We start from the raw sequence: 21,283 nt of genomic DNA on the forward strand, positions 1-21,283 counted from the left end.
AGGAGAATCGTCTGAACCCAGGAGGCAGAGTTTGCAGTGAGCCGAGATCGCGTGACTACATTCCAGACTGGGTGACAGAGTGAGACTCCATCTCAAAGAAAAAAATGTTTTTTTTTTTTGAGACCAAATCTCACTCTGTTGCCCAGGCTGGAGTGCAGTGGTGTGACCTTAGCTCACTGCAACGTCCGCCTCCCAGGCTCAAGCAATTCTCGTGCCTCAGCCTCCCAAGTAACTGGGACTACAGGCATGAGCCACCACACCCGGCTAATTTATATATATATATAATATGTAAAAAAATATATATATATATTTTGAGACAGAGTTTAGCTCTGTTGCCCACGCTGGAGTGCAGTGGTGCGATCTAGGCTCATGGTAAGTTCTGCCTCCCAGGTTCATGCCGTTCTCCTGCCTCAGTCTCCCGAGTAGCTGGGATTACAGGCGCCCACCACCATGCCCGGCTAACTTTTTGTACTTTTTTTAGTAGAGACAGGGTTTCACTGTGTTAGCCAGGATGGTCTCGATCTCCCGACCTGGTGATCTGCCCGCCTCGGCCTCCCAGAGTGCTGGGATTACAGGCGTGAGCCACCGCGCCCGGCCAGTTTTATCCTTTTAGTAGAGACGGGGTTTCACCGTGTTGGTCAGGCTGGTCTCGAACTCCTGACCTCAAGTGATCCAACCACCTCGGCCTCCCAAAGTGCTGGGATTACGGGCGTGAGCCACTGACCCCAGCCTGAAAAAAAAACCTTTTTAAGTATTTGCTTAAGAAGAAAGAGCATCGTTTTAGGTACTTGACAGGCGTTCTAATTTCATGAATTCCTCACAGCCCTTGGAGGGAGGGATGGGTCCCATCACCCCGTTACAGATGAGACCACCGAGATGCAGAGCCCTGAAGCCCCCTGCCCTGAAGCCCCTGCCCTGAAGCCAGGATGGGTAGATAGGACTGTTAGGCCCCAGCTGCAGTGGGGATCTGCCTCTCCTGGAACTCGTCCTCCTGGGGCGGAGGAAGGAATAGTCAGTGCAGGATGACACAGCCTGGTCCACTCACCATTCAGGGTACTCAGCATCCGGTTTCAGGGGTACATCCTGCCCTTCCTTGTAGATGTTGACGCCCATGGCGTATGTGGTGAGCCGGACAGGATCTGTGCACACATCGGGGTCCTTGAGGGCCTCACTGGCCACTGCACCTTTTCCGGTTTTGCCCCCCTTCATCACTGGGGGGAGGAGAGGGAGAGTCATTTCAGCCCAGCCCCTACCCTGGAAGCCAAACTTCCCTCACAGAAGCCCCTGTCTCAAGTGGCCTCAGCCCCTCGCTGGACTCTGCTACACTAAAAAATTTTTTTTTTTTTTTTTTGAGATGGAGTCTCACTCTGTTGTCTAGGCTGGAGTGCAGTGGCGTGATCTTGGCTCACTGCAAGCTCCGCCTCCCAGGTTCACGCCATTCTCCTGCCTCAGCCTCCCGAGTAGCTGGGACTACAGACGCCCACCACCACGCCTGGCTAATTTTTCTGTATTTTTAGTAGAGACAAGGTTTCACTGTGTTAGCCAAGATGGTCTCGATCTCCCGACCTCGTGATTCGCCCGCCTCGGCCTCCCAAAGTGCTGGGATTACAGGCGTGAGCCACCACGTTTGGCCACTCAAAACTTTTTTTTAAAGACACGCTCTTGGCCGGGCATAGTGGCTCATGCCTGTAATCTCAGCACTATGGGAGGCCGAGGTGGGGAGATCACCTGAGGTCAGGTGAGTTTAAGATCAGCCTGGCCAACATGGTGAAACCCCATCTCTACTAAAAACACACACACACACAAAAATTAGCTGGGCATAGTGGCGCACGCCTGTGATCCCAGCTACTCGGGAGGCTGAGGTAGGACAATCGCTTGAACCTGGGAGGCGGAGGTTGCAATGAGCCGAGATCGCATCACTGCACTCCAGCCTGGGCAACAGAGCAAGACTCCATCTCAAAAAAATAAAAAAATCTAAAAAAATTAAAAAATAAAGACAGCCCAGGTTGCAGCACAGGGGCACAATCATGGCTCACTGCAGCCTCAAACTCCCAGGCTCAAGCAATCCTCCTGCCTCAGCCTCCCCAGTAGCTGAGATCACAGGTGTGAGCCACCATGCCCCACTTATTTTTATTTTTTTAAATTTATTTATTTTTGAGACGGAGTGTCACTGTGTTGCCCAGGCTGGAGTGCAGTGGCGTGATCTCAGTTCACTGCAACCTCCGCCTTCCGGGTTTAAGCGATTCTCCTGTCTCAGCCTCCCGAGTAGCTGGGATTACAGGCACGAGCCAGCACGTCCGGCTAATTTTTTGTACTTTTAGTAGAGACGGGGTTTCACCATGTTGGCCAGGCTGGTCTTGAACTCCTGACCTCAAGTGATGTACCCACCTCGGCCTCCCAAAGTGCTGGGATTACAGGCATGAGCTACCGTGCCACGCACTTTTTTATTTTTTATACAAACAGGGTCCTGCTACGTTGCCCAGGCTGGTCTCGTACTCCTGGGTTCAAGCGATCGATCATCCCTCCTTGGCCTCCCAAAGTGCTGGGAATAAAGATGTGAGCCACCACGCCTGGCCTCAAAATCACTTTAAGTGGGATTTAGACATAGCATTAAGTAACACCGATGCTTGGTATGACCAAGTCATTCAAGTTATATTTGATCTGCTATGTGTCTGTCTTTAAGGCCGAACATTTGCCAATTTTCTCCTTTCAACAAACGAGATCACGCAAGGCTGTATCCAGCTAAACCTTAATAACCTTGTTTTGTTCTTGCTGAAGTGGCTAAGACTTAAAAATAGGCTCCATAGTTTCTTTGACTTTTTGGTAACGGCTTGGCCAAGGTCACCCTGCGATTTGGAGGCAGGCAGAGAAACAGGACTGGAACCCAAGTTCATGACCTCCCTAGACTCCCGGCAAATCCCTTCCAACCCGCTCCTGCGCAGTGAAACGCGTGGGCTCCACGTAACCCACACCCTCCTCCCAGGCCGCTGCCCAGCTGGCGCCTGCGCCCTGCGTCCAATCGCTAAGGTCATCTCCAAGCCAGACGCCCGAGCTCCAAGCGGCGCTGGGTCCCTCAAACTGCGCCTGCGCCTACAGCCTGGCATCCGCCTCTCTGCGTTTGCGCATTAGTTCTACCACCGCCTCTCCAACCAGCGCCTGCGCACTGCCAATTCCTCAGTGTACCCACCGTCCCCATTTGGTTCCTGTTAACCCAGCTCACCTGGTTTCTTAGCATAATCCCGGACCAGGAGCCTTCTAGGAGAGGCGGGGTCTAGGAGCTCCCGGGTCCCCCAGCTGGCCCACGTCCGGGTAGCCCCTAAAAGGCGTCTGGTCGCCATTACGTATTGCGGGCAGCTTGCACGTGCACGTTTCCGGAAGACGTCAGTGTTCCAAGGGGTGCTCGGTAGTTGTAGACCCCGTGGAGGTGTCTGGGAAACGTAGTCTCCCAAGTTCTCATACTCTATGGTGATTTCTTTAGACTTGTAGACATACGCAGTTACTGTAGAAGGAGGCGTTCAAGGGCTATTTCATTGACTTCTTCTTGCCCTTCTTCAATTACGTAACATTTACTAAAAATATCACACTTTATGTGTTCCCGATTCCATCCAATGAGTAATTATTCAAAGCTTTAAAGTTAAAAAAAAGATTAACAATGAGTCTAATATACCCCAGTAAGCCTGGAGTCTAATCACTGTTAATTTTTATAACATCATATTTTTAACATTATTATATATATAATATATATAACATAGTATATATTATATATAATATACAAATTAATAATATGTATTTTATATATTCTTTTCCAGCCCTACTGCTAAATCCTTAACCCACTCGATCTAATTTAATCCTTACAATTAGGAGGTAGGTACTATTTTTTTCCCCCAGTTTATTAGTGAGGAAACTGAGACTCAGGGAGGTAAAGTTCCCAGGCCGACCGCAAATCCAGGGTGCACCAACCTGTCTCCCTACTGTGAGCCAAACCGGAAGTCCGTCTTCAACAGGGTTCCCATGCCGCTTCCGGTACCTCAAGGTCCCAAGGAAACCATCTCTCACACTTCTTTAATATTTCCCAACCCCCTTCTCCCCATCTGCCATCCTTTGGAATAATGAACACGGCCCCCGGAGCCAGGCAGTGATTATTAACCCTATTTTGCAGGAGAAGAAACAGGTCCTGGGGCCACCGCGGGCTGTCTGCAGGCAGGGAAGCCTGGGATTCGAACCCCGGCTCCAACACCTGCAGGAGTCCCAGCGCCCCCTCGTGGCGAGGCTGGCTGGGAGAACTACATTTCCCACCAGGCCTCGCGAGACCGCGCATGCTCAGTGGGCCAGGACGCTGTGCGGATGGAGGAGCCAGCGCCGGGACCCGGAGTCTCAGAGGTGCGCCTTCTGGGGGCGCGGTCTGGGCTATGTCGGGGTCGTACTGGGGGCGCGGGGTCCTGGAGGCCGCGCGGGGCTGAGGCGGCCTCGATTTGGGAAGTGAGTGTCCTCGAGGTGCAGAGTGGGGTCTGAGTCAGCGCTTGAGGTCTTCGGTCTGAGGGCGGACCGGAGTCTGGGCTTGGGGGTGGGTCCCGAAGTCGGGGTCTCAGTCTGGAGTCGATCTTGGGGTAACATTGGAGATTTGGAGACTCGGGTCTGCTTTATGGCGTCTTGGGTCTCTGGTATTAAGTCCAGGGTCCTGGGTGTAAAGTTCTGGATGGAGATATTGGGGGTTGAGGTCATGGGACTGAGGTCTTGGGTCTGGGGTCTTGGGGACCTGCTTCTGACGAGTCTGTAGAGTCAGGGTGTGAGGTCTGGATCTCCAGCCTGAGTTCCGCGTCTCGAGGGAGGAGGACTTGGAAGAACCAGGGCCGGAGTGAACAGACGTCATTAGTTGGGAGAGGTCTGGGATGACACATACAGGGGCTCGGGAAGCCACTGCCTCACACCTCCCCATTCTGCGCCTCAGTTTCTTCATCTGTAAAATGGGAATCCTAACTTCCTTGTAAGGGTTGTCGAGGATTAAATTATGTGCTCTGTGTGAACAGTACCTGCTAGAGCCTAGCACCGGATAGGCACCCAGGAAACCTCAGGTTTTATGTGTGTGTGTTTTTTTTTTTTTAAAGACAGGGTCTCACTCTGTCGCCCAGGCTGGAGTGCGGTGGCACAATCAAGGCTCACTGCAGCCTCTGCCTCCCCTGGCTCAAGTGATCCTCCCACCTCAGCCTCCCAAGTAGCTGGGACTACGGGCTTACACCACCACCCCTAGCTAATTTTTTTTTTTTTTTTTTTTTTGGAGACAGAATCTTACTCTGTCGCCCAGCCTAGAGTGCAATGGCGCGATCTCAGCTCACTGCAACCTTCACCTCCCGGGTTCAAGCGATTCTCCTGCCTCAGCCTCTTTAGTAGCTGGGATTACAGGCGCCCGCCACCACACCTGGTTAATTTTTTGTATTTTTAGTAGAGACGGAATTTCACCATGTTGGTCAGGCTGGTCTCGAACTCCTTGTAATCCGTCCGCCTTGGCCTCTCAAAGTGCTGGAATTACAGGCATGAGCCACTGTGCCCAGCCTTAATTTTTTGTATTTTTTGTAGAGATAGAGTCTTGCTCTGTTGCCCAGGCTGATCTTGAACTCCTGGGTTCAGTCAGCCCTTCTTGGCCTCCCAAAGTGCTGGGATTACAGGCATGAACCACTGTACCTGGGTGAAACCTCAGCGCTGACTCTCTCTCTTTCAGCTGCTTGAAGATGCCAGCCTAAGCCTGGAGTCCAGGCATGGATTTCCCCACAATTTCCCGATCCCCTTCGGGGCTTCCAGCCATGGACTTGGAGGAGCCCAGGGACACTCTTGTGCCCTCTGAGGACCTCACCCCGCACAGCCAGTGGGACCCTGTGCCAGGAGGCCCCAGCAGCCTGAATCGGATGGAACTTGATGAGTCAAGCATTCAGGAGCTGGTGCAGCAGTTTGAAGCTCTGCCGGGTGATCTGGTGGGCCCCTCCCCAGATGGAACCCCCTGTCCCCTACACATTGCCACAGGCCACGGCCTGGCCTCCCAGGAGATCGCCGATGCCCACGGGCTCCTGTCTGCCGAAGCTGGCCGGGATGACCTGCTGAGCCTCTTGCACTGCGAGGAATGCTCGCCTTCCCAGCCTGGTCCTGAAGAGCCTCTAGAGCCTGCCCCCCGACTGTTGCAGCCCCCTGAGGACCCAGATGAGGATTCTGACTCCCCAGAATGGGTGGAGGGGGCCTCTGCTGAGCAGGGGGGCAGCAGGAGCTCAAGCAGTTCCCCGGAACCCTGGCTGGAGACGGTGCCTCTAGTTGCACCTGAAGAGCCACGCGCTGGTGCCCAGGTAGTGCCCGCCCCACCCTCCAGGTGTCCTGGACTGCCTGGAACCAAGCAGGGGGACTCAGTCCTGCCCCTCCTCTGTCTTCTTCCAGAGCCCCGAGACCCTGGCTTCCTACCCTGTCCCCCAGGAGGGTGAGTGTCCCGCCCACCCTAGCCTCAGGCACTAAGGCCCCTAGACAGCCAGAATCAGGTTCCGAAAGTCTGGCAACAGTTTGCCAGTAAGGATGAGGTTCTCAGGAGGCTCTGAGGGTGGTTTCGAGCAGATCCCGGCTGGCCAGGGAGAGGAGAGCCAGTCTTGAGAACGGGGTAGAGTGAGAAGGGGGCTGTGGGGCAGCTTTGGCCATTGGCAGCACTCGCTTTTAGAGCCGGGCTTGGCAAATCATCATCGTCGGGCCAGACCCAGCTCACTGCCTGCTCACATAGGTCTTTAGTTAAAGATGGTTTCTGTAGGCCGGGCGCGGTGGCTCACGTCTGTAATCCCAGCACTTTGGGAGGCCGGGACGGGCGGATCACGAGGTCAGGAGATCAAGACCATCCTGGCTATCACGGTGAAACCCCATCTCTACTAAAAATACAAAAATTAGCTGGGCTTGGTGGCGGGCGCCTGTAGTCCCAGGTACTTGGGAGGCTGAGGCAGGAGAATGGTGTGAACCCAGGAGGCGGAGCTTGCAGTGAGCCGAGATCGCGCCACTGCACTCCAGCCCGGGCGACAGAGTGAGACTCCGTCTCAAAAAAAACAAAACAAAACAAAAAAAAGATGGTTTTTGTGTGTGTTTTCCTTTCCTTTTTTTTTTTTTTGATGACTTCTGTTTTCCAGGCTGGAGTGCAGTGGCTTGATCTCAGCTCACTGCAACCTCCATCTCCCAGGTTCAAGTGATCCTCCCACTGCAGTTTCCCAAATAGCTGAGACTACAGGTGCATGCCACCATGCCCAGCTAATTTTATTTTTACTTATTTGGGTCGAGATGGGGTTTCACCATGTTGCCCAAGCTGTTTTCAAACCCCTGAGCTCAAGCGATCTGCCTGCCTCGGCCTCCCAGAGCGCTGGGATTACAGGCGTGAGCCACCGTGCCTGGGTGGCCTTTGCATTTTTAATTGAAAGAAGAATACTATTTCTTTTTTTTTTTTTGAGTCAGAGTCTGTCGCCCAGGCTGGAGTGCAGTAGTGCGATCCTGGCTCACTGCAACCTCCGCCTCCTGGGTTCAAGCAATTTTTCTGCCTCAGCCTCCCGAGTAGCTGGGATTACAGGCGCCTGCCACCACGCCCTGCTAATTTGTGTGTTTTTAGTAGAGATGGGGTTTCATTGTGTGGGCCAGGCTGGTCTCAAACTCTGGACCTCAAGTGATTCGGCCGCCTTGGCCTCCCAAAGTGCTGGGATTACAAGCGTGAGCCACTGCACCTGGCCGAAGAATATTATTTCTTCATGTGAAAATGATATACTAGGCTGGATATAGTGTCTCACACCTGTAATCCCGGCTCTTTGGGAGGCTGAGGCGGGAGGATTGCTTAAGCCCAGGAGTTGGAGACCAGCTGGGGCAACATAACAAGACCCCATCTCTACAAAAAATGTTTAAAATTAGCTAGGCGTGGCAGTGCATGCCTGTAGTCCCAGCTACTCAGGAGGCTGAGGTGAAAGAAGTTCTTGACCCCAGGGAGTTGAGACTGTGGTGAGCTGAGATCATGCCAATGCACTACGCAGCCAAAGCAACAGAGCGAGCCCTTATCTCAAAAATTAAAAAACGCAATTCAAATTTTAGTGTGCATAAGCCGGGGATGGTGGCTCATGCCTATAATCCCAGCATTTTGGAGGTCGAGGCAGGCGGATCACGAGGTCAGGAGTTTGAGACCAGCCTGGCCAACATTGGTGAAACCCCGTCTCTACTAAAAATGCAAAAATTAGCCAGGCGTGGTGGTGCGCACCTATAATCCCAGCTACTCAGGAGGCTGAGGCAGGAGAATCGCATGAACCTGGGAGACAGAGGCTGCAGTGAGCCGAGATTGTGCCATTGCACTACAGCCTGGGCAATAGCGTGAGACTCCGTCTCAAAAAAAAATAATAATAGTAACAAATTTAAGTGTATATAAATGAAGTTTTACTGGTACACATCACGCTTGGTCATTCATGTGTTGTCCATGGCTGCTCTGCTGTTAGAATGGTAGAGCTGAGTAACTGTAGCAGAGACCTTGTGACCTACAGGGCTGAAAATATTTACTCTTAGGCCCTTTACAGAAAATGTTTGCCAATGGCTGCCCTAAAAGCATGGGAAGAACAATTTCTGGCCCTCTGGAATGTTCTAGACTTTTTTTTCAGTGATGCACTCTCAGCTCACTGCAGCCTCTGCCGCCCGGGTTCAAGTGGTTCTCCTACTTCAGCCTCCTGAGTAGCTGAGATTACAGGTGTCCGCCACCACGCCCGGCTAATTTTTGTATTTTTAGTAGAGATGGGGTTTCACCATCTCGGTCAGTCTGGTCTCAAACTCCTGACCTTGTGATCCACCTGCCTCGGCTTCCCAAAATGCTGGGATTACAGGTGTGAGCCACCGCGCCCAGCCTGTGTTCTAGACTTTCCTAAGAGTATAGGTCAGATAGTAAATTCTGGCCAGGAAGAGTGGCTCACATCTGTAATCCCAACACTTTGGGAGGCCAGAATGGGAGGATCGATTGAGCCCAGGAGTTTGAGACCAGCCTGGGCAACACAGCAACACCCTGTCTCTACAAAAATAAAATCCCCCCCAAAATTAGCTGGGCACGTGACATGGGTCTGTAATCCCAGCTATTTGGGAGGCTGATGTGGGAGGATTGCTTGAGCCCAGGAATTGAAGACCAGCCTGGGCAACACAGCAAAACCCTGTCTCTACAAAAATAAAATCCCCCCCCCGCCCCCCCGCAAAAATTAGCCGGACGCATAGCATGGGTCTGTAATCCCAGCTACTTGGGAGGCTGAGATGGGATGATCACTTGAGGCTGCAGTGAGCCAAGATTGTGTCTCTGCACTCCAGTCTGGGTGACACAGGGAGACCGTGTCTCAAAAAAAAAAAAAAAAAAAGCAGTTCTGTGGTTGTAGAGAGAAGAACTGGTTTAAACCTATAGCTCTAAGAAGGTTCTAGAATCATGAGCAGTGCTGCGACGCCTTGGGAGTTCCAGGGCTTGGCGTTTTGTCTGTGTTTCTAGGTTCAAGGAGTCTGGGCTGATGAGAATATGCTCAGAATTGGTGAACAGAACCATCTGCTTCTACTCAAGACTGGAAAATTCTAGAACCATGGAGGGAATCGTTATCTGGTGTTCTAGAACCCTGGGCAGAGCTGTCCAATTATAGTGTAATCAGAAAGTTCTAGATGGAAGTATAATAGAAATATAATGTGAGCCATATATGATTTAAAATTTTATAATTATCCACATTAAAAAATTAAAAACAGGTGAAATAACTTTTTTTTTAAATTGAGACGGAGTCTCGCTGTGTCACTCAGGCTGGAGTGCAGTGGCTCAATCTCAGCTCACCGCAGCCTCCGTCTCCCAGGTTCAAGCGATTCTCTCGCCTCAGCCTCCTGAGTAGCTGAGACTATACGCGTATGCCACTATATCTGGCTAAGAAATTAACTTTAATAACATTTTAATTAAGCTAACATTTAAAATATTATTTCCACATATAATCCATATTTTTTAATTACCTTTTTATTTTTTTGAGACACGGTCTCACCCTGTTGCCCAGGCTGGAGTGCAGTGGCACAATCTCAGCTCACTGCAACCTCTGCCTCCCAGGTTTAAGTGATTCTCTTTCCTCAGCCTCCCAAGTAGCTGGGATTATAGGCACCTGCCACCATGCCTGGCTAATTTTGGTATTTTTAGTAGAGACAGGGTTTCACCATGTTGGCCAGGCTGGTCTCAAACTCCTGACCTCAGGTGATCCGCCCACCTTGGCCTCCCAAAGTGTTGGGATTACAGGCGTGAACCACCACACCTGGCCTTAAATTACTTTTCTGCAGGCTAGTCTTCAATATCTAGTGTATATTTTCTATTTACGTCTCTATTCAGACGAGCCACATTTCAAGTCTGTGACAGATACATGTGCCTGGTGCTACACACTGAATGGTGCATCTGTAGAACCCTAGAGTGGAGCTCTTATTCCAGAATGCTTAGATCATGAAATCACGACAGTGGGCAGAACCGACTGTGGTGTAGGATGAATTTCACTGAGGGGTGTCCAGAACTGGGCCCTACGTCTGTGGTTCTAAACCAAACAGCAGTAGTTACTACTTAGAATATTCTAGAGCCACTGGCAGAGCTGTCTGGCTTTAGGTAGCTCAGGGAATTCTAGAACCATGGGATTCAAGCTTCTTTTTTCCCCCTTTTTGTTTCTGGAGACGGAATCTTGCCCTGTGGCCCAGGCTGGTGTGCAGTGGCACGATCTCTCTCGGCTCACTGCAACCTCCACCTCCGGGGTTCAAGTGATTCTCCCGCCTCAGCTTTCGAGTAGCTGGGATTACAGGCATGCACCACCACGTCCAGCTGATTTTTGTATTTTTAGTAGAGACAAGGTTTTGTCATGTTGACCAGGCTGGTCTCGAACTCCTGACCTCAGGTGATCCACCCGTCTCAGCCTCCCAAAGTGCTGGCATGACAGGCATGAGCTACCGCACCCAGCCAGGAGTAAAGCTTTATGTAGTTCTGGGCTGGGTTGGGAGTATTCTAGAACTGTTCTGGAATTCTCCTGGAACAGAATTGTTTGTTCCTCGACTAGTCAGGTAATTCTTAGAATCACTGGTATAGCCAAGGTGTGAACTACTGAAGGAGATTCTAGAACCACAGGGAGAGCTACCTGATGCCGTTGTGATTAAGATGTTCAGGAATCACGAAGTCTGATTCTAGAGGGATAATAAGTTTCTAGAACTCCTGACAGAATTGTTATGAGACCTGTCAGAGAATTCTGGAATCAAGGGTCAGAACCAACTGGGGTTCTGGACAGTATGGGAATTTTTTAGACAGGCAGCCAGTTCTCTCTCTATTCTGGGCAGTTCTACAACCCAGGCACAGAGCTGACTGCTATCCTGGGCTGACTGGAGACAGTTCTAGAACAGTGGGCAATGCTGGCCAGTTCTAGATTGATTGAGGGAATTCCAGAATCAAGAAGCAGAGGTCCGCTGTGGTTCTAGAATGTTGTGGAGGTTTAGCAATAGGAGTGGGGGGTGGGGCGCGGCGGCTCACGCCTGTCATCCCAGCACTTTAGGAGGCCAAGGCGGGTGGATCACTTGAGGTCAGGAGTTTGAGACCAGCCTGGCCAACATGGCGAAACCTCGTCTCTACTAAAAAGGCAAAAATTAGCCAGGCATGGTGGCAGGCCCCTGTAATCCCAGTTACTCATGAGGCTGAGGCAGGAGAATCATTTGAACTTGGGAGGCAGAGGTTGCAGTGAGCCGAGATCACACCACTGAGCTCCAGTCTGGGCGACAGTGAGACTCTCAAAAAATGTGGGAGTGGGACTATCTGGTTCTGGCCCGATCCTGGAATTCTGGGGACACGGGGTGAAGGTATCTGTGGGTGCTAGATCTGGCTTTGAATCCAGCCATGGCCTGGACTCACTGGCTTTCCCGCCTGCGAGTCCTTGCGGGATGGACAGAAGGTTCTAGACCTGTGAGGGCCAGGCTGCTTGGATGGTTCTAGAACAGTGGGCTGTGCTTCCTGGCTGGAGAGTGCTAAGCCACCAGCTAGAACACCGTGTCTCCCGACCATCTCAGAGAGCACAGCCCTGGGGCAGAGCCCGTGGGAGTGGGCCCCTGAGGGCCGACCCTCTCCGCTGTCGCCCTCAGTGCCCGGTCCCTGTGACCATGAAGACCTCCTGGATGGTGTCATATTTGGGGCCAGGTACCTGGGTTCCACCCAGCTGGTATCAGAACGGAACCCGCCCACCAGCACACGCATGGCCCAGGCCCGGGAGGCCATGGACCGCGTCAAGGTGAGGGGGCGGCCGGGGGCAGGTGGGCAGGCGGGTGGGCTGCGGGTTGGGTCTGTGGGGGCCTCCACCTCCCACGCCGCCCCCCACAGGCCCCCGACGGGGAGACCCAGCCCATGACGGAGGTGGACCTCTTCGTCTCCACCAAAAGGATCAAGGTCTTGACAGCGGACTCCCAGGTACAGGGCAGGGACCTGGCCCCAGGGATGTAGGTGGGGTGATCGAGCCTGGCAAGGCCCCCCGGCCCAACCAGGCTGCCTCTCCCACCCGCAGGAGGCCATGATGGACCATGCCCTGCATACCATCTCCTACATAGCCGACATCGGCTGCGTGCTGGTGCTGATGGCGCGGCGGCGGCTGGCGCGGAGGCCGGCCCCCCAGGACCACGGCCGTCGCCTGTACAAGATGCTCTGCCACGTGTTCCACGCGGAGGACGTGAGCAGCCAGGGCGCGGGGCCACCCTCCTGAGGCCCTCCTCACGGCAACTGTTACCCGCCTTGCTGGGCCATGCGTTTAGCCTCCCTCCCATAAGCTTATTTTTTTAATTCTTTTTTTGGGACAGGGTCTCCCTGTCACCCAGGCCGGAGTGCAGTGGCACGATCGTAGTTCACTGCAGCCTCTGCCCCCCACCAGGTTCAAGCGATCCTCCCACTTCAGCCCCCCTAGTAGCTGGGACCACAGGGTGTCACCATGCCTGGCTAAGTTTTGGATTTTTTTATAGAGACACAGTCTCGCTCTGTTGCCCAGGTGAACATAGAGTCTCAGACTCCTGGGCTCAAGTGATCCACCCACCTCGGCCTCCCAAAGTGCTGGGATTACTGGCGTGAGCTCCCGCGCCCAGCCTCCCATAAGCCTCCAAGACTCTCAGCCGTCTCCCTGAAACCTCGCTCACTCCTGGGCTGTCCCTGCCACCCATCAGGCTCCAGGCCCCCTGGCTGGGTCTCTGGTAGCTTTTCCCACAGCCCATCCTCAGGGAGCTGCCTCCCTCATCGTCGCCCCAGCCCAGGGCTGCCCCTACCCTTCCTTCTCCCTGTAGATTCCCCAAGATCCGGCTGTCTCTCCACCTCCCCCAAAGCCCCAGGGCAGGCGGCTGTGTCCTGGGACTCTCACCCCAGGTGGGGACAGGAGGGCTCAGCTCTGAGGACCCTGGGGACTTCGGGGACCTGGAGGAGGTGGGTGGGACCCCCCAGGGACGTGCCGCTCCTCCCCGCAGGCCCAGCTCATCGCCCAGGCCATCGGCCAGGCCTTCGCCGCCGCCTACAGCCAGTTCCTGCAGGAAAGCGGTATCGACCCCAGCCAGGTGGGCATGCAGCCGAGCCCAGGCACCGGCCACCTCCACAATGGGGACCTGGACCACTTCTCCAATAGCGACAATTGCCGGGAGGTGAGTGAGGCGCTGGGCAGCCCCCGCTTGGCCCCTGCCCACCTGTGCACCTGCACCAGGCCCTGCCAAGCAGCCTCCGCGACCCCTCTCTGTCCCAGGTGCTCCTCGAGAAGCGGCGAGGGGAGGGCCTGGGCGTGGCCCTGGTGGAGTCGGGCTGGGGCTCCCTGCTGCCCACAGCCGTCATCGCCAACCTGCTGCAGGGCGGGCCCGCTGAGCGCTCAGGAGCCCTCAGCATCGGAGACCGCCTAACCGCCATCAATGGGACCAGCCTGGTGGGGCTGCCTCTGGCTGCGTGCCAGGCCGCCGTCCGCGTGAGTTGCCTGGGGTGGCGGGGCCCCCACACTCCCAGAAAGGGGAACTGAGTCCCAGACAGGTCTCTTCCCTGGCCAGGTCTCTCCAGGCCAGCCGGGAGGGACAAAGTCTAACTTTTAAGTCCTGCCCATTCATGTGCCCTTGGGGAAACTGAGGCCTGGAGAAGGGAGGCCGCTTGTCCAGGGCACCTCCCTAGAACCAGAGCCAGGATGGAAATGCGGGTGTCCCAGCGCCAGGGCGGGGCGGCTCTCTAACAGGAGACTGCTGATTTCTAGGGGGGTTTGTTTGTTTGAGACAAGGTCTTACTCTCTTGCCCAGGCTGGGGTGCAGTGGTGCACCTGTGGCTCACTGCAGCCTTGACCTCCTGGGCTCAAGCAATTCTCCTGCCTCAGCCTCCCAAGTAGCTGGGACCACAGGTGTGCACCACCAAGTCAAGCTAATTGTTTTACTTTTTGTAGAGATGGGGTCTCACTATGTTGGCCAGGCTGGTCTTGAACTCCTGCCCTTAAGTGACCCACCTGCCTTGGCCTCCCACAGTGCTGGGATTACAGGCGTGAGCCACTGCGCCTGGCCATGTTTTTGAGTCTTAACGTTTGTTGTTCAGATGGGGAAACTGACGCCCAGAGATAGGGAGGGACGTGCCCCCGTCAGAGGGATGAGGCCACAGTCCGTGCAGCCTCTTACAGATGCTTGCAGCCTGCCTGGAGTGCCCGGCTGTCGGCTTGGCTTTCGGCCATAAGGAAGCAATATGGCTCGGGTCACACAGCTTCGACCCCAAGCCCACCGGGCCCGAGTCTGTTCTCCACCACATCTGAGGGGTCTTCCAGAATTGAGCCCCTGGACTCCAGGTCTCTGGTTTGAGAGGGTAAACTGAGGCCCAGAGGGGGCTACAGCCTGCCAGGCTGTCCGGCAGCTGAGTGAGGCCAAGGGCTCCCGCCCTGCAGGAGACGAAGTCGCAGACGTCGGTGACACTCAGCATCGTCCACTGCCCGCCCGTCACCACCGCCATCATCCACCGGCCCCACACTCGCGAGCAGCTGGGCTTCTGCGTGGAGGACGGCATCGTGAGGCCCCGGCCCCTGGCCCACGGTGGGGAGTGGGGCGGCCCTGAGCACGGCCCCTGAGCAGCCCCCACCTCTTTCCCATCCCCCCTTTCCTCCCCCAGATCTGCAGCCTTCTCCGCGGCGGCATCGCCGAGCGCGGGGGCATACGCGTGGGCCACCGTATCATTGAGATCAATGGGCAGAGCGTGGTGGCCACGCCACACGCCCGCATCATCGAGCTGCTCACCGAGGCCTACGGCGAGGTGTGCAGGTGGTGGGGGGTGGCCAGGGGCGTCCCCATGTCCCCCACAAGCCCAGGCCTGCCCTGAACCCCATTCCGCCTCCACTCCCCAGGTACATATCAAGACGATGCCAGCCGCCACATACCGCCTCCTTACAGGCCAGGAGCAGCCCGTGTACCTGTGACCACCATGTCCCTCGCCTGCCACTGTGCCTTCGCCTCCATGGCCCCGGAGCCCCCTCCTGGGCCTGCCTTGGCTGGCCAGGACCCCAGCGGGTCTTGGTCCTGTATGATTCCCTAATATAAAAACAGTAAAAGCTTATGCAAGCGGCAGAGTCTCGGATCAGAGTCTACAAGACCGAGGAAGGTGAGCCTGGGGCTTGGCCCTCTCACCACCATGTCCTTCCCAGAAGCCACTAGAAGCCGGTGCTGTGAAAATACTCTGTTTATTAAAGACCAGGCAGAGGGAGGCGGGGTTGCGGGTTCTGTATGGGAAACTGAGTCCCAGTCCCAGGGAGGGAGAAGGAGGACGGACTAGCTGGCAGCCTGGGAGAGGTCACAGGTCAGTGGCCGGACCCCAGTCGTAGCCTTCTTCATCAGAGGACTCCGCATCGCGGACTCGTGTAAACTTTTTCTTCAGGGCTTCCTGTTCATAGGTTCTGGGGATCAGGAAATAGAATAGATGCTGTGGGTGGGGAGCGTGTGAGCTTTCCCACTGTAAACTGAGGCTGACTGTGCTAGGCACAGTGGGGGTGGGCAGAGATAAGCACATCTGGACATTCATAGGGAAGGCCTTGTTAACAAACTCCTATGCATCCCTCAAAGCCCCAGCTTCAATGTCCTGCCCTTCAAGAAGCCTTCCTAGCTCTCCCAGGAATTCCTCCTCCCTTGGCCCTGATTATATGGGGCTTAGAGAGGCTTTGGCAGGCTCTGTCTTCCCAACTAGGCTAGGGGCACCATGAAGGCATAGCTTGGATATAGATCTCTATTAACCCCAGAGTCTGAGTCCCAAGGGAAGGGTTGAGGGGTCCCCAATCTGGAATATGGGATTCTTACCGCATGCTGTCCTGTCGCCACTGACCCTGGGGATGGCGGCTGTCCACCTTGGAGGAGAGGGAGAGAGGAGCTTCAAAATTCCCGCCAGAGCATGGTAAGTCACGATCAATAACCACCTCCATCCCATTCCCCATGACGGCCGGGAACATCCTGCCCAATTGCTAACCCCATGACAAGTCTGCAGGTCATCCCCAAATATAAATGAGAAAACAGGCTGGGATAGGGGAAGGCCTTAGCTGAGACCTCCTAACCTGTCAGCAAAATGGGAATTGGGTTTCTCATCTGTGCAGGTCCTCATAGGGCCACTGCCATGAGTTCATGTATGTAAAGGACTTAGTATAGTGGCTGCTCCATATGCAGGCCGCCATGGACAGTTGAACAGGTTGGGTACTGCACAACTCTAGGAAAATCATTCTAATCAGAGATGTCATCGATTCATAGATTTTTACATTGACCCAGAGAGGGTGTGGAAGAAGATGCTGAGGCATATACACTAAGAGCTACATACACATTTGTTACTGTTAAACACCCAACTACAGCAGGGTGCTGTGGTTCATGCCTGTAATCCTAGCACTTTGGGATGCCAAGGCAGGATCATCACTTGAGCCCAGGAGTTAGAGACCAGCCTGGGCAACATAGCAAGACCACATCTCTGCAAAAAGTGAAAAAAATTAGCTGGGCATGGGTGATGGTGCATGCCTGTGGTCCCAGCTACTCGGGAGGCTGAGGTGAGAGGATCCCTTTAGCTCAGGAATTGGAGGCTGCAATGAACTATGATGGCACCACTGCACTCCAGCCTGGGCAGCAGGGCAAGACTCTATCTCTAAAATTGAAAAAATAAAATATATAAATTAGGTAAGTTAGGTCAAGTTCAAAAAAACACGCAACTACTATGTGCCAAGACTTGGGCTGAGTACATTGAGTGCTCGCCACTGCCCTGTGCCACCAAGTCTGATACCATCCACCCTGTGGCCTAGATGAGGAAACAGGTGCAGAGAGAGGTTAAAATGTTGGCTGTGGCCAGGTGCGGTGGCTCCCGCCTGTAATCCCAACACTCTGAGAGGCTCAGGTGCATCACCTGAGGTCAGGAATTGGAGACCAGCCTGGCCAACGTGGTGAAACCCTGTCTCTATTAAGAATACCTTAAAAAAAAAATAGCTGGGCATGGTGGCGCTCGCCTGTAATCCCAGCTACCTGGGAGTCTGAGGCAGGAGAATTGCTTGAACACAGGAGGCTGAGGCTGCCGTGAGCCAAGATCCGAGATCATGCCACTGCACTCCAGCCTGGGCGACAGAGCGAGACTCTAACTCAAAAAAAAAAAAAAAAATTAGGCCGGGTGCAGTGGTTCATGCCTGTAATACCAGCACTCTGAGGGGCCGAGGCGGGCAGATCACCTGAGGTTGGGAGTTTGAGACCAATCTGACCAACATGGAGAAACCCCGTCTCTACTAAAAATACAAAATTAGCCAGGCATGGTGGTGCGTGCCTATAATCCCAGCTACTCAGGCCAAGGCAGGAGAATCGCTTGAACCCGGGAGGCGGAGGTTGCGGCGAGCTGAGTTGGCGCCATCGCACTCCAGCCTGGGCAACAAAAGCGAAACTCCGTCTCAAAAAAAAAATTGCTGCAAGTTGCTCAGTGCCACGTGGCTCTCAGCTACCCCAGGTCTGAGTCCCAGAAACCGATCTGACCAGGGAAGCTGTTTGTTGGCGTCCTGGTAGGAAACAGGCTCCCCGGTGTGTGTCTCTGTGCCAGCGTCCCCGCCAGAGACCTTTCCCAGGACTGCCCCCCATGTCCCACGCACCTGGGCCCCCTGATAAGCCGAGATTCTCCCACGATCCCTCGGGCTCTGAGGCTCATCTGCCTGCACGGGCTCCGAGGACCGGGCCAGGGCTGGAGCCGGGGGCTCATCATCCACATCTGTGTAGGGACCCCCCTCGCCGTCCGTGTAGCCCTCGCCGTCTGTGTACGCGCCGCCCTCGCCGTCCGTCTCCTCGTAGTCGCTGTTAACACGGCTGTCGCAGCTGAGGTCAGCGGAGCTGTCGGCCAGGCCGCGGTGAGGGAGGTCTAGGTTGTCCTCCAAGGAGCCTTCCAGCTGTGGGGTGGGTGTGGATGCTGCGGCTGGCCTCGGCCAGGACCCCGGCCGCCACCCACGACACCCCCCACCTTCAAACTCCAGTCCCAAATCGAGACGAGGATCCTGGAGCCTCTAGCCTCAGTGGAGGCTTCACTGTTGACTCCAGGATTAATTGTATCCATTGAGCCTTCACCTGAGAGGCTCAGCCCCCAAATCCAAACTGAGCCCTAAACCTTGACTCCAGCACCAAGAGAAGACTCCTCTCTCTCTCAAAACAGCTCCTCCAGGCCGGGCGCGGTCATTCAGGCCTGTCATCCCAGCACTTTGGGAGGCTGAGGTGGGTGGATCACCTGAGGTCAGGAGTTCGAGACCAGCCTGGCCAACATGGTGAACCCTCGTCTCTGCTGAAAATACAAAAATTAGCTGGGCGTGGTGGTGCTCATCTGTAGTCCAGCTACTTGGGAGGCTGAGGCAGAAGAATCACTTGAACCCAGGAGGCAGAGGTTGCAGCAAGCCGAGACCACACCACTGCACTCCAGCCTGGGTGACATAATGAGACTCCATCTCAAATCAAACAACAACAACAAAAAATAGCTCCTCTAATCTCATCTCATCCAAGTTCCAGTCCAACACCCTTGTCTCAGGTCCCATCTTGACTCTGGCCACAATCCTGACCCCTAACCAAAACCTAACTCCCGACAGAGGCCGCAAACCCCAGCTGGGCCTGCACAGGGTCTGTGGGGCCCCCCTGTCCCCGACCCACCCTCACCACGGCAGTACCTGATCTTCGGCTGTCCAGATGGGCCGCGTCTGCTGCTCTTGAATGATGGCCTTGAGCTCCTGGTACCAGGTGTCACTTGTGCCATTCAGAGGGATGGTGGCTGCAGGGAGGAGACATTAGTATGCGCGGGAGACTCAGGCTGGGGCCCACCCGCCTACCCTGGGACGCCCAGCCCCCCTACCTGTGAAGAGGTGGCTGCTGTGTTTCCGCAGCTTCTGGGCTTGTGCGTAGAGGCGGCGGGTGCTGCGGCGGGAGGCAGGCGCCAGCCACTGGCGCAGTGTCTTGAGGGCCGGCCGGCTCTCGGGGATGAAGAAGACCACAATGGGGTAGTACTGCACGTAGTTGAGGCGCTCGATGGCGGAGGGGGTCACATCCAGGAGCGCGTGCTTGTCCTGGGCCAGGCCCGCGGAGGTTGGGGAGAGGGGGATTGCAGCAGGGTAAACAGAGAAAGATGGAAAGATGAGGAGTCTGAGGTCAGAGTGGACCCCAGCCTCTCACATCCACAGGCTAGCATGTTGGGGATGGGGGTGGTAATAGCCCAGGCCATAGCATCTTGGGCATCAAAGCCCCAACTTGAGTCTCTCCGCCTGTGCCCAGGGCTGAGTGCTGTTTGACTCCGGGAAGCCCTTGTCTCTAAGCCTCCGAAAGGGGCTCCATGGGAGACTGCACTTGTGGGGTGTGGGCTGAGCACAGGTCAGAACATTCAGTTGGACGCCCAGGCCTCGGTTTGCCCCATCCATGAAATGGGACCCATAGCAGGACCCGGCTTACTTTTTCTGCAATCAGCCGCACAGTGTCCAGTTTGATGATCTTGGAGGGGCTGTCCGTCCTGGACATAGTCTCTGCGGAGGGGAGACAGGACCAACAGCTTCAGGAGGGCAGCCCCCGGCCCCTCAAATTCACGCCTCCCTGCCCCTCCCCTGCTCAAGAAGCCACCATGGCTCCCCATAGCCCTGGAGAGAAATTCTAACGGCAGCAGCAACTCCTGTTGGCCAAGTGCCAGGCACTGCACTCACATCCCCTCCTGACCTCAAGCCCTCACCACCTCCCGAGGAGTGGGTGGCTGGTACTGGCCCATGTGGCAGGTGGGGAAACTGAGGCTCAGAGACAAAAGGCTACTTGCTCAGGGTCGCAGAGTCAGAGGCCAGATGCTGAGCCTGAGCTGCAACCCCTGGCTCTCCTAAACTCAGTCCCAACTCCAGGGCTCTGCTCAGGCTACAACCCCACAGGAAGCTCCACTCTTGCCCCTATCTGTCTTCTAGGATCTGAGAGGAGCACTGCTTCCTCCAGGAAGCCCTCCTGGATTGTGCAAAATTTCAGGAAGGAGACTCAGCCTGGCATGGAGGGGTTCAAGGAGGGAGACATGACCTCATCCCCCCTTTTTGTTTTTGGTTAAAGACGTAAAATTGGCTGGGTACAGTGGCTCAAGCCTGTAATCCCACCACTTTGGGAGACCAAGGCGGGTGGATCACCTGAGGTAAAAAGTTCGAGACCAGCCTGGCCAAACTGCAAAACCCCGTCTCTACTAAAAATACAAAAATTAGCCAGGCATGGTGGCACGTGCCTGTAATCCCAGCTACTGGGGGGCTGAGGCAGGGGGATCACTTGAACCTAGGAGCGGAGGTTGCAGTAAGCCAAGATCCTGCCACTGCACTCCAGCCTGGGCAACAGAGCAAGACTCTGACTCAAAAAAAAAAAAAAAAAAAACCACACACAAAAAAAAAGATGTAAAATTTGCATCTTTTTTTAATTAAAACAATCTTTTTTCTTTTATAGAAACGTGATTTTGCTATGTTGCCCAGGTGGTCTCAAACTCCTAGGCTCAAGTCATCCTCATACCTTGGCCTCCCAAATTGCTGAGTTAAATGTGAGCCACTACACCCAGCCAAAATTTGCAATCTTAACTATTTTTTGTGTTTTACTTTGAGACAGAGTCTTCCTCTGTCATCCAGGCTGGAGTGCAATGGCGCAATCTCTGCTCACTGCACCCTCCGCCTCCCGGGTTCAAGCGATTCTCCTGCCTCCGCTTCCTGAGTAGCTGGGATTACAGGCATGTGCCACCATATCCAGCTAATTTTTTGTGTTTTTAATAGAGACGGGATTTCTCCGTGTTGTCCAG

The 21,283-nt window shown here is 54.6% G+C and overlaps 3 protein-coding genes across 4 annotated transcripts in view; 1 reads left to right on the forward strand and 2 right to left on the reverse strand.

The window, feature by feature from the left end:
- MRPL54 (mitochondrial ribosomal protein L54) overlaps positions 1 to 4,144 on the reverse strand; it is a 5,725-nt gene extending 1,581 nt beyond the window's left edge. Inside the window, exons 1-3 of the mRNA XM_023183632.3 lie at positions 3,961 to 4,144; positions 3,221 to 3,626; positions 1,046 to 1,211 (exon numbers count right to left, since the gene is read on the reverse strand). Coding sequence (XP_023039400.1) covers positions 1,046 to 1,211; positions 3,221 to 3,338 — 284 coding nt within the window. The 5' untranslated portion in view covers positions 3,339 to 3,626; positions 3,961 to 4,144. The remainder of the gene's footprint in view (positions 1 to 1,045; positions 1,212 to 3,220; positions 3,627 to 3,960) is intronic.
- A 140-nt stretch (positions 4,145 to 4,284) lies between these two features.
- APBA3 (amyloid beta precursor protein binding family A member 3) lies at positions 4,285 to 15,585 on the forward strand. 2 transcript variants are annotated; one of them, XM_023183628.2, is made up of 11 exons: positions 4,285 to 4,380; positions 5,717 to 6,329; positions 6,418 to 6,457; positions 12,130 to 12,275; positions 12,365 to 12,451; positions 12,546 to 12,707; positions 13,486 to 13,656; positions 13,755 to 13,967; positions 14,913 to 15,032; positions 15,134 to 15,274; positions 15,366 to 15,585. In XM_023183628.2, exons 2-11 carry the CDS (start codon positions 5,754 to 5,756, stop codon positions 15,435 to 15,437), a joined length of 1,728 nt encoding a protein of 575 aa, XP_023039396.1. In that variant the 5' UTR covers positions 4,285 to 4,380; positions 5,717 to 5,753; the 3' UTR covers positions 15,438 to 15,585. The 2 variants fall into 2 exon arrangements, with proteins under 2 accessions (XP_023039396.1, XP_023039397.1); XM_023183629.2 differs by having other exon boundaries at positions 4,322 to 4,479.
- A 94-nt stretch (positions 15,586 to 15,679) lies between these two features.
- The window catches only part of TJP3 (tight junction protein 3), a 15,075-nt gene continuing 9,471 nt past the window's right edge, over positions 15,680 to 21,283 (reverse strand). The window contains exons 8-13 of the mRNA XM_026455504.2: positions 19,936 to 20,006; positions 19,346 to 19,556; positions 19,164 to 19,264; positions 18,111 to 18,401; positions 16,309 to 16,355; positions 15,680 to 15,911 (exon numbers count right to left, since the gene is read on the reverse strand). Coding sequence (XP_026311289.1) covers positions 15,809 to 15,911; positions 16,309 to 16,355; positions 18,111 to 18,401; positions 19,164 to 19,264; positions 19,346 to 19,556; positions 19,936 to 20,006 — 824 coding nt within the window. The 3' untranslated portion in view covers positions 15,680 to 15,808. The remainder of the gene's footprint in view (positions 15,912 to 16,308; positions 16,356 to 18,110; positions 18,402 to 19,163; positions 19,265 to 19,345; positions 19,557 to 19,935; positions 20,007 to 21,283) is intronic.

Source organism: Piliocolobus tephrosceles, chromosome 21, assembly GCF_002776525.5.
Source record: "Piliocolobus tephrosceles isolate RC106 chromosome 21, ASM277652v3, whole genome shotgun sequence".
NCBI lineage: Eukaryota > Metazoa > Chordata > Mammalia > Primates > Cercopithecidae > Piliocolobus > Piliocolobus tephrosceles.